Source organism: Mytilus californianus, unplaced genomic scaffold (assembly GCF_021869535.1).
Source record: "Mytilus californianus isolate M0D057914Y unplaced genomic scaffold, xbMytCali1.0.p SCAF_1, whole genome shotgun sequence".
In the NCBI taxonomy this organism is placed as follows: Eukaryota; Metazoa; Mollusca; class Bivalvia; order Mytilida; family Mytilidae; genus Mytilus; species Mytilus californianus.
Window position 1 is genome coordinate 97,850,494 of NW_026262581.1, and position 12,460 is coordinate 97,862,953.

General features: G+C 33.4%; 1 protein-coding gene and 1 long non-coding RNA gene across 3 annotated transcripts in view; both read left to right on the top strand.

Annotated features, from left to right (window-relative positions):
• The window catches only part of LOC127726843 (cortactin-binding protein 2-like), a 73,171-nt gene that overhangs the window by 38,461 nt on the left and 22,250 nt on the right, over window positions 1–12,460 (top strand). The window contains 5 exon segments of the mRNA XM_052234275.1: window positions 53–139; window positions 1,874–1,973; window positions 6,595–6,747; window positions 7,699–7,777; window positions 7,930–8,226. Of these exon segments, the coding sequence (XP_052090235.1) occupies window positions 53–139; window positions 1,874–1,973; window positions 6,595–6,747; window positions 7,699–7,777; window positions 7,930–8,226 (716 nt within the window).
• LOC127726917 (uncharacterized) lies at window positions 9,383–12,396 on the top strand. Of its 2 annotated transcripts, XR_007993684.1 has the most exons (3): window positions 9,383–10,979; window positions 11,377–11,994; window positions 12,316–12,396. It is a non-coding gene; the product is annotated as an uncharacterized LOC127726917 (long non-coding RNA). The 2 variants fall into 2 exon arrangements; XR_007993683.1 differs by having other exon boundaries at window positions 11,377–12,396.

A 12,460-nucleotide genomic window follows, 5' to 3' on the forward strand; every position in this document is an offset into this window, starting at 1 on the left:
GTGTCTTAGGCCTGCAGAACTTTTCTAATAAACTTGTATCCTTCTTTTATAGCTTGAACATTACAAAAGTGTAGTGTTTTATGGGCCAGATTCTACAGGGAAGACTTACTTAGCCAGGAGATTAGCCAATTACATTGCTGTAAGTTCTCTATCTTAACTTTAAATTCAGAAATTATTGTGTGCATTTATTATTGCGATATTTGAAGTATGGACTAAAATGGGAGATTAATTATTTTGTTTCAAGAAAATCTTCCTATAGCTATATGTATCAGATGTCAGAATGCAAGTTTTTAGCTCACAGGGCCCAAAGGGCCCCATGTGAGCTTATGCCATCACTTTGCGTCCATCGTCGAGGTAAACTATTTCAAGAATCTTCTCCTCTGAAACTACTGGGCCTAATACTTCTAAACTTTAACCGAATGTTCCTTAAGGTATCTAGTTTATAAATCCGAAGTTTTAATCCATCAACAAACATGGCTTCCATGGCTAAAAATAGAACATAGGGGTCAAATCCAGTTTTTGGCTTATATCTCAAAAACTAAAGCATTTAGAGCATATCTGACATGGGGGTAAAAAAGTTTAATAGGTCCCTGAAATTTTCAGCCGAACCTAACAACCCATTGTTAGGTTGCTGCCACTAAATTGGTAATTTTAAGGAAATTTTGCAGTTTTTGGTGATTATCTTGAATATTATTGAAGATAGAGATAAACTGTTAACAGCAAAAATGTTCAGCGAAGTAAGATCTCCAAAAATTTTCAATTGACCTCTTAAGGAGTTATTGCCCTTTAAAGACAATTTTTCACACTTTATTCATCTAGTTTGCTTGCCTTACTTAAAAATCTTCTGCTTTGAAATTGCTGAATTTTTTTGAGCCAAACTAGGGCTGAATGAGTTTCAGAGTATCTAGTATAAATTTTGTATTTTATTTCCTTGCATGTCAAGAAACATAGCCACTATGGCTATAATGGAACATAGGGGTAAAATGCATTTTTTTGCTTTTGAAGAAAATATGACAGATACAAAGAACATTTAAATAGCATTTTTAAGCCACTCATTAATAAATATTGAAAAGCAAAAATAATCATTGATGAAAGATTTTCAGCAAAAAGTTACAGGTGAGCGATTCAGGCACTTGAGAGCCTCTTGTTATTATTGCGATGCTCACCCATTCGCATTATTTGCATTAATAAAAAGATCACTAGAGACTTATCATTATGTTAACAGATTATTTAGTTTTTGTTTGGTCCCAATGAAGCCGAAAAAGCAAGACTTGAGCATGTTGTTTCAAGCGTTGGCGTTAGGTTAGTTTATGGAGAACCTTGTATTGACTTTCAAACAATTTCATAGTTTTAATGTAAAAGTTTGTAATTAGGTCAGTTTAAGGGGAACCCTTATGGTAAGTCTTTGATATTTGGTATGCAGCTGTATCGGCATTGACACATCTCATTTCCATGGAGATTATTTGTCCCTGCCCCCTCAGTCATGGTCTATTGACTTTGAAACTTTCATAGTTTACATTGTAAAGTTTGTGACTAGGTCAGTTTAAGGGGAACCACTATTGATAAGTCAGTGATATTTAGTATGGAGTTGTATTAGCATTGGCATATCTTTTTTTCATAGAAATTATTTGGCCCTGTTCCTTCAGTCATGGTTCATTGACTATGAGTATTTTGTGTAATTGACATGTTAAAGTAATGCTATTTTAATTTAAACATTTACATTTTACAATAAAATTACATACACACAGGACATATCTCTGTGTCAACAATTCATTCTTTAACTTATTTTTCTTTTAGTTGGTCTGAATGTATATACATAAGGAAATACTTACGTGGTATAGTTAGTTTTCATTTGAATTTGTATATTTTGCAGAAAAAAGAGCAGGAAAGTGGAAAGATTACAGAAATACACCATGTTTCATTACATGAAAATTATAGTCACAATGATCTAGTCAAATTACTGAAAAATACAGGTATTTATAACTAGCCTTTATTCTATTTAGAAATCATCTGCACTTTTTATCGGGTTAAAACATATGCTGTTTAAAATTACAATTCTGTATAGATTGGAAATTGATAGTCTAAGTGATTGAGTCCTAATAACAAATATCAATCTTGCTTTTTTTAAATTATAAAGTGTTAAAAGACATGTTCTTTAAACATATATGTAACTTAAAGCATAAACAGTAATGCTGTAATTTTTATTTCACTCCTGTCTGTGTGTCTATATGTCTGTCTGTTCCATTGAATATCTGTTTGCATTTTTCTCTGGAACAACAAAAAATAGCTTCCTGAAAGGAGTAGGCCTGGTAAGACCCCCTTTTGGCCCCAAAAAAAAGCATTTCAAAAATTTGTTATAAATGTAAACTTTTAGCTACCGTAATCAGGCTTGTATAGTTCGCACTGGTGTATTGTCCGCACCCCCTTCTCGCCAAGAAATTTCAGGTAAAAAACTTTTTGTAACTGTTAGAAAATGTCTAATGAAACTCTGGTAATTTCAAATTGTGTGTGGCCGTTTGCGGTATTTTCATGGAAAAACCCGTTTTCCATCATCAAATAGAAGTTGAAACTGCTTGTAAATGATTCTAGATCACTTCACGAGTGTTAAAATGTGTCAAAATCACACAAAAAACAATTTAGAAACTTGTGTATGTTTAAACCGGAAGTTTGAATAGCACATGTAAAAGAAAATAAATACGGTGAGAGTGTACAAAAAATCCATACTTAATAGATATCTCTAGTATACGTATTTGAAAGTAAAACAGTTCCATCCTTGTGTAAAACAATGTTTAATATATCTATCACATTAATGTTTGAAGGATCTTAAGCTAAAACAAAACACATGCGTCAGTATTAAACACCAAAATGGAACGAATAACCGATTATGTTTTGTAGTTTATACATCGTAAGCTGGTTCTCGGTTGACTTTTATACTTTTTTCTTTCCGTTAAATTCAAGCAGATTCCATTTTTCAGTGAAAAGAAACGAGAAATTTGTAGTGAAGCATTTAATTTTTAGCTCACCTGGCCCGAAGGGCCAAGTGAGCTTTTCTCATCACTTGGCGTCCGTCGTCCGTCGTCGTCGTTAACTTTTTACATTTTGAACTTCTTCTAGAGAACCACTGAATGGAATGAAACCAAACATGGCATGAATGTTCCTTATGAGGTGCTGACCAAGTGTTGTTACTTTGAAGCCGATCCATAATCCAAGATGGCCACCAGCAGGGGACTTAGTTTAACATAGGACCCTATGGGAAATACATACAAATGTCTTCCTTTAGAGAACCACTGAATGGAATGAAAAAAAACATGGCATGAATGTTCCTTATGAGATGCTGACCAAGTGTTGTTACTTTGAAGCCAATCCATCATCCAAGATGGCTGCCAGCGGGGGACTTAGTTTAACATAGGACCCTATGGGAAATACATACAAATGTCTTCTTTTAGAGAACCACTGAATGGAATGAAACCAAACATGGCATGAATGATCCTTATGAGGTGCTAACCAAGTTTTGTTACTTCGAAGCAGATCCATAATCCAAGATGGCTGCCAGCGGGGAACTTAGTTTAACATAGGACCCTATGGGAAATATTTACAAATGTCTTCTTTTAGAGAATCACTGAATGGAATGAAACCAAACATGGCATGAATGTTCCTTATGAGGTGCTGACCATGTGTTGTTACTTTGAAGCCGATCCATCACCCAAGATGGCCGCCAGAGAGGGAGTTAGTTTAATATAGGACCCTATTGGAAATACATACAAACGCTTCTTTTAGAGAACCACTAAACAGAATGAAATGAAACATGGCATGAATGTTCCTTATGAGGTGCTGACCAAGTGTTGTAACTTTGTAGGCGATCAATCATCCAAGATGGCCGCCAGCCGGGGACTTAGTTTAATATAAGACCCTATGGACAATACATACAAATGTCTTCGTTTAGAGAACCACTGAATGGAATGAAACCAAACATGGCATGAATGTTCCTTATGAGGTGCTGACCAAGTGTTGTTACTTTGAAGCCGATCCATCATCCAAGATGTCCGCCAGCCGGGGACTTATTTTAACATAGGACCATAAGGGAAATACATACAAATATCTTCTTTTAGAGAACCACTAAATGGAATGAAATAAAACATGGCATGAATGTTCCTTATGAGGTGCTGACCAAGTGTTGTAACTTAGTAGGCGATCAATCATCCAAGATGGCCGCCAGGGTGGACTTATTTTAACATAGGACCCTATGTAAAATATATACAAATGTTTTCTTTAAGTGAACCACTGAATGGAATGAAACCAAACATGGCATGAATGTTCCTAATGATGTGCTGGCCAAGTGTTACTTTGTAGCCAATCAATCATCCAAGATGGCTGCCATCGGGGAACTTAGTTTAACAAAGGACCCTATGTGAAATACATACAAAAGTCTTCTTTTGAAGAACCACTGAATGGAATGAAACCAAACATGGCATGAATGTTCCTTATGAGGTGCTGACCAAGTGTTGTTACTTTGTTGCAAATCCATCAACGAAGATGGCTGCCAACGGGGGACTTAGTTTAACAAAGGACCCTATGGGAAATATAATCAAATGTCTTCTTCTAGAAAACTGCTTAATGGATTGAAACCAAACATGGTATGAATGTTTCTTTTGAGGTGCTGACCAAGTGTTGATTCTTTGTAGCTGATTTGTCATTGTCTTTATAAAGTCATTTTCTACAATTTCAATGAATTTATTGGTAATTTCTGTAAACTTTACAAAAGTCTTCTGCTTTTGATTAAATTACGGGGCCAATATTAAACCAAATTTGGCCTCAATGATTATTAGGGTATCTGTTATGGTTTTAATCTATTTTTACATGATTTCCAAAACCAAAGTAGAATCAGGTGAGCGACACAGGCTCTTGGGAGCCTCTAGTTAATCTATCAGTATATATTTGATATTGAATAAAAATAACATATTACTATGGATTAGATATAATTATTAGTTTATTAGTGGTGGAACGAAAAACAAACCACCTCGCGAAATCAATTTTTTCTCATATTACTTGCTTGTTATCGTACTCTATAGTCCGCACCCTGTCTGGCAGGTTCAATTTTGGAAAATAAAACCGCGGACTATACAAGCTTTTTAACAGTATTTATTTGAAAGTAGAATACTTTTATAACATAAATAAGGGCTGATTTTGACCTTACATTGCACATTCATCAGGTACTAGCATCATTAATTTATGCAAAATTACTGAAATCTTTACAATTTCAGCATTTGCGCTAATTTTTAGACGTTTTTTGTCTAAAATGAAAGACTTGTGTTCAGTCTTATTATTTAAATATATGTTGTATTTGATGATAAAACATAAACATATATAAAGGTTGAGACTGAACACGAACGCGGCCACTTCCATTTAAGACAAAAACCATCTGGAAAGTGACGTTTTGTAGCAAATTTGATAGATTTTTCATATTTAAGCTTGAATTTAGGCATCTTTAATGCCCAAATCAGTTCAAATCTTTAACATAAACTAATTGAATTGACTGAAGAAGACACTTCAGTGTTTAAAAAATTTCAAAAATCTTTCATCAGATATACTTCAAATTTTAGGCCAAACTAAACTTTTGCCGGACCTTCTCCTTTGTTATCAAGCTGCATGTCAGCATGCTATACTGTGCGACTTGGTTTCAGATTCATCGCTCATTGTTTTCCTGTTTACCCAATACGTATATATTCTAAACATAATTGCAATGTATGAAACTTTGTTGCATTTTTCTATAAAACTAAAAAATTCTGAAATTTGTTACCAGGCAATACAGTGTGACACAGTTGCTCAGCAACTTCCTGATTAGCGAATACTTATATTATATAAACATAATGGCCATGTATGAAATTTTTCTATTCATTTTGTGGGAAACTACAAATTAAAGCTTTCCTGAAATTTGTTATCATGCTGCATGTCAGCATGCTTTACCGTCTGACACAGTTTCAGAATCGTCCTTCATCAACTTCCTGTTTACCAATTATTTATGTATTATTCTAACACATACTGGCCATGTTTGAAACAATCGTCCCGTTTTTCTACCACACTACAAATAAGAGCTTCCTGAAATTTGCTATCTGGCTTCATGTGAACATGTATTATAGGATTTTAACAAAAACTGATATATAGGTGTACTAGTTATTTCAAAATGATTGACAAAATGTTTAAAACTGACTTATTGTTCAAAAATGACAATTTTTGAGAAGCATCTTATTGTGGTAGGATGTTATCAAAAATTGATATATAATACAGGCATAATATGCATTCTAAATTGTTTCCTCAAATGTAGAGGTTGATTTTAAATTTACAAACATTACCGGTAAAATCATGGACCTCGCAAAACATATTAACAATAATAAGTTTAGAATTAATCCACTAAAGAAATATGAAGTTGAATACCTATCACAGGGCTTACATGACTTCAGAATCATAAGGGAACAGGGATTGGGAAGATGACATATTTGTTTAAATCATCCACTAGTATGAGTCCAGTATCATTCTTGACAGCAGAATATTGTAGCAATCCATCTTATTTCAAATATCATATATTTGGTTTTGTAGGTTGTATGGTAAAAGAAGACAATGAAGAAGCTGATTGCAGAGCACCAATTTTGATTCTAGATAATTTAGATAATATAAACATTGCTGAGTTGTTTGGCCCTTTACTGAATGCCGTGGAACATAGAGGACAGTTTCATTCTTTCACTCTTCATGGTAATCACGATTAAATACACCATTTTGTAGTTTTAGTAGAATGATAGTAATTTTATTGAAAGTATAAAGTAACTTGAACCAAAGTAGAATTTAATGTTCAAAGCTTTCTCATTTATGACAAAAAACTAATTTCTGAATGTATGGTATTTAAAAATGTTGCAAATGAAAAATTTATAAATTTGGAAAAGTGCTTCCATCAACATGCAGGAATTGTTTTACAAAAATAACGTCTGAATTTCATCTAGGTAATTTTGGTTTAAAAACATGTCATTTTCCTAGACAGCTATTGATAAAGGAGTAGGACCACAAAGGCATTGATTTGGCCCAACAAATGGAATTTTGTAATGCCATATGCAAAAATCTATAATTATGATCTTTAATATGCAGAATTTAGATAACCTATACCCTTTTTCTCTCCATGCTGTTAATTTTTACCATTTTGACCGCTTTAAGAGTATGATATTCTACAGGATTTTAGCCAGATTGCCCTCATTATGCATTGTAAGGTTTATTAGATAATTCTTCTGAAAATCATTGGCCACGCCCTTCGACCAAAATGAATTTGTTATACAATGATGTATATTGATCAGATACACATCTTAACATGAAATTATTGTGGTTCTTTCATGTAACCAATTTTGTTTGTAGTAAAAACTATTAAAATTTAGCCAAACAGTTTGTCAAAAATTATGATTTTCTCTAAGAGTGCCCAAGTATGATGTCAAAATGACATTTTAAGTGTTTTAATGCATCAGAAGTTATTGCTTTTGTATTTGTCATCAGATGTTTCCTATTATTAATTGATTTGAATTTCACAGAATTATAGGGCTAATAACCACCCTTCATGAACTTACTCCTTTTAACTAGGATTGAACATTTGAAAAAAAATTATAATCTGTCATATTGTTTCGATTGTAACCAGAAAAACAAAGCTCTAATTAAATTTTACAGGTGCTACAGATGAGGGTGGTGAAGATCTCTATTTCTTTGTAGATAATTTATACATACTTGGAACTATGAATAAATCAAGGTATGTTGTCTAATTTGATAATAATTTTTGACTTTAAACTCAAAATGATAATTCATCTTCTCAAAATGCTGACTTTTATAAAAGACACAGATCTATACATTCCAATATTTATTATTGGATATATTTTTTAACATATATTGAAATCTTTTCAGGTCTATTGGGTTAGACTTTGGTATACAACAAAGATTTCGATGGGTGCATCTACGTATTGACATTGAACCCATACGTAACTTGTTAGCCAGACATCTACTTAGAAGATTTATCCATATAAACAAGGGCCAGTTGCCATCTTCAGACAGTACAATATTTCGAGCTGTGGAATGGGTTGTTTGTGTGTGGCAGAGATTGAATGATGGACTAGGAAAACTTGGTTTACCAGATGTGGTGTTTGGTCCTTACCAGTTTTTATCGTGTCCCCTGGAAACTAATGATCCACAAAGTATTCAAAGGTAAGTCTAAAGATGGGTTCATATACTGAATAATGAATAATCTGACAAAAGTTAGTTCCATTTACTGGTTTTCTTCCTTCAACACTCATATGTTATCAAGATTTGCATACTGATGTGTAATAGGTACCAGTTCCTGTCACATATAAGTTACTGTGACCTATTTAGCTCACCTGGCCTCAAAGGCCAAGTGAGCTTTTCTCATCACTTGTCGTCGTTAACTTTTACAAAAATCTTCTCCTCTGAAACTACTTGGCTAAAGTTAACCAAACTTGGCCACAATTATCATTGGGGTATCTAGTTTAAAAAATGTGTCCGATGACCCCGCCTGCCAACCAACATGGCTGACATGGCTAAAAATAGGAACTGTGAGCTTTTGCCAACACTTGGCATCCGTTGTCGTCCGTCCGCAACCAAACTTAAGCTGAATGATCCTTAGGGTATCTAGAATAAAGTTTGTATTTTATTTTCTGTTTCTTCAAAAAACATGGCCACCATGGCAAAAAATAGAACATAGGGGGTAAAATGCAGTTTTTGGCTTATATCTCTGAAACTAAAGCATTAATAGCAAATAAGACAATGGATAAAAATGTTCATCAGGTTAAGATCTATCTGCCCTGAAATTTTCAGACAAATCAGACAACTCATTGTTGGGTTGCTGCCCCTGAATTAGTAATTTTAAGGAAATTTTCAGTTTTTTGTTATTATCTTGAATATTATTATAGATAAAGATAAACTGTAAACAGCAATAATGTTCAGCAAAGTAAAATCTACAAATAAGTCAAACATGACCAACATTGTCAATTGACCCCTTAAGGAGTTATTGCCCTTTAAAGTCAATTTTTAACAATTTTTCGTAAATTTTTGTAATCTTTTACAAAAATCTTCTTCTCTGAAACTAATGAGACAAATTTAACCAAACTAGTTTGTTATACTTGACTGTCTCCAGGTCTTTACTCATTTACAATATAAATTATATCTATATTTTGTGGTATTTTTCACAGAGCTCCAATTCCTTCATATATTACCTGTCCAAGGCCAATAACTCTAATATTTATGCCCCTGCCGTAGCGTAGGGGGCATTAAGTTTTACCCTTGTCCGTCTGTACGTACTTACATACAAACGAACGTACGTATGTACGTCCCAAAATTGGTTTCTGTGTTCTAACTTTAGTTTGCCTCAACCAAATGTTATGAAACTTATACACAATGCTTATTACCACAAAACACAGGTCAAGTTTGAATTTTGGTGGCGTCACTTTTACCGTTCTGGAGTTATGTCCCTTTACAAATGGAAAAATTGCTGAATTTATCGTTTCCATTCTCTAACTTTAGTTTGCCTCAACCAAATGTTATGAAACTTATACACAATGCTTATTACCACAAAACACAGATCAAGTTTGAATTTTGGTGGCGTCACTTTAACAGTTCTAGAGCTATGCATGCCCCTTTACAAATGGAAAAATTGCTGAATTTTTCGTTTCCATTCTCTAATTTTAGTTTGCCTCAACCAAATGTTATAAAACTTATACACAATGCTTATTACCACAAAACACAGATCAAGTATGAATTTTGGTGGCGTCACTTTAATCGTTCTAGAGTTATGCCCCTTTATAAATGGAAAAATTGCAAAAATTTTATTTTCTTCTAAATATCGAGTAATTTTTATACGACCGCAAAAAAAATTTTGTGGTCATATATTGGTATGACGTTGGCGTCGTCGTCGTCCGAAGACGCATTAGTTTTCGCACTCTAACATTAGTTTAAGTGAATGGATCTCTATGAAATTTTACCATAAGGTTCAATACCACAAAAGGAAGGTGGGGATTGATTTTGGGGGTTATGGTACCAACAGTTAAGGAATTAGGGGCCAAAAAGGGGCCAAAAATAAGCATTTTCTAGTTTCCAGACAATAACTGTGGAACGGTGTATGGATCTCTCTGAAATTATACTACAAGTTTCCATACCACAAAGGGATGGTTAGGATTTGCTTTGGGGGGTTATTGCTCAAACCGTTTAAGAATTAGGGGCAAAAAAGGGGGAAAAACAAGGTTGTCCTGGTTAATGGACAAATACTTTAGTACAAAACATAATTTAAAGCAGTGTAAGGGAGATAAATCAAATACATCATTGAAATTATCTCCCTTACACTGCTTTTAAATTATGTATAAAGTAATGGTTAATGAACAATTAAGATAATTTAAAACAGTGTAAGGGAGGTAATCCAAATACAACGTTTTGGTTACTTCCCTTACACTGCTTTTAAATTATGTTTAAAGAAATGCATATTTATAAAGGAAGACCAGTAAAAATATCTGCAAATGTTGCATTTTTTTTTTTACAAAAAATTCCATATGAAAGAATTGACACTATATTTTAAATTCTATTATAAAATAGATTAAGTAAGCACTATGGTAAATTTAAATGGGTAATTATGGTTGCAAACTCCATTGGAAATTTGAATTGAGATTATGACCATATCTTGAGGGAACGAATTTTTTGGGGGAAAAAAGGGGGGGGGGGGTCAATTTTTTCTCATTTCAGATTTCAGAAATTAAAAAGAATTATTCTTCAAATATTATTTTTTTTTCAAATTTCAAATATTGAAAAATTTCAAGAAGTAATCTTTAATTGCACAGTATGGCGCATTAGATTTGTAAAATCTTTGACCACATTTATTTATTTGTTATGCCGAATCTAACCATGTATTTAGATTTTTAATTTTAGGTCCAGTTTTCAAATTGGTCTACATTAAGGTCCAAAGGGTCCAAAATTAAACTTTGTTTGATTTTAACAAAAATTGAATATATGGGGTTCTTTGATATGCTGAATCTAAACATGTATTAAGATATTTGATTTTTGGCCCAGTTTTCAAGTTGGTCCAAATTGGGGTCCAAAATTAAACTTTGTTTGATTTCAACAAAATTTGAATATATGGGGTTCTTTGATATGCTGAATCTAACCATGTATTTAGATTTTTTATTTGTGGACCCCGCTATCAAATTGGTTCATATTGAGGTCAAAAGGGTCCAAAATTAAACTTTGTTTGATTTCATCAAAAATTGAATTATTGGGGTTCTTTGATATGCCAAATCTAACCGTGTATTTAGATTTTTAATTTTGGGTCCCATTTTTTAAATTGGTCTACTTTAGGTCCAAAGGGTCCTAAATTAAACTTAGTTTGATTTTAACAAAAATTGAATTCTTGGGGTTCTTTGATATGCTGAATCTAAACATCTGTTTAGATTTTTGATTATGGGCCCAGTTTACAAGTTGGTCCAAGTTGGGGTCCAAAATTAAACTTTGTTTGATTTCAACAAAAATTGAATATATGGGGTTCTTTGATATGCTGAATCTAAACATGTATTTAGATTTTTGATTTTTGGCCCAGTTTTCAAGTTGGTCCAAATTGGGTTCCAAAATTAAACTTTGTTTGATTTCAACAAAAATTGAATATATGGGGTTCTTTGATATGCTGAATCTTACCATGTATTTAGATTTTTTATTTGTGGGCCCGCTATCAAATTGGTTCATATTGAGCTCAAAAGGGTCCAAAATTGAACTTTGCTTGATTTCATCAAAAATTGAATTATTGGGGTTTTTTGATATGCCAAATCTAACCGTGTTTTTATACGACCGCAAACAAATTTTTGTGGTCGTATATTGGTATGACGTTGGCGTCGTCGTCGTCGGCGTCGTCCGAAGACACATTGGTTTTCGCACTCTAACTTTAGTTTAAGTGAATGGATCTTTATGAAATTTTACTACAAGGTTCAATACCACAAAAGGAAGTTTGGGATTGATTTTGGGGGTTATGGTAATAACAGTAAAGGAATTAGGGGCCAAAAAGGGGCCAAAAATAAGCATTTTTGTAACTTCCAGACATAACTTGTGTGTTAGTGTATGGATCTCTCTGACATTGTACCACAAGGTTCCATATCACTAAAGGAATGCTGGGATTGATTTTGGGGGTAATTGCCTCCAAATTTTAGGAATTAGGGGCCAAAAAAGGGGCAAAAAACAAGCATTTTCTAGTTTCATGACAATAACTTGTGTGTAAGTGTATGGATCTTTCTGAAATTGTACTACAAGGTTCCATATCACAAAGGGAAAGCTGGGTTTGAGTTTGGGGGTAATTGCCCTAAACGTTTAGGAATTTGGGGCCAAAAAGGGGCCAAAAAACACATTTTTTTCTAGTTTCCAGACAATAACTTGTGTTCAAGTGTATGGATCTCTC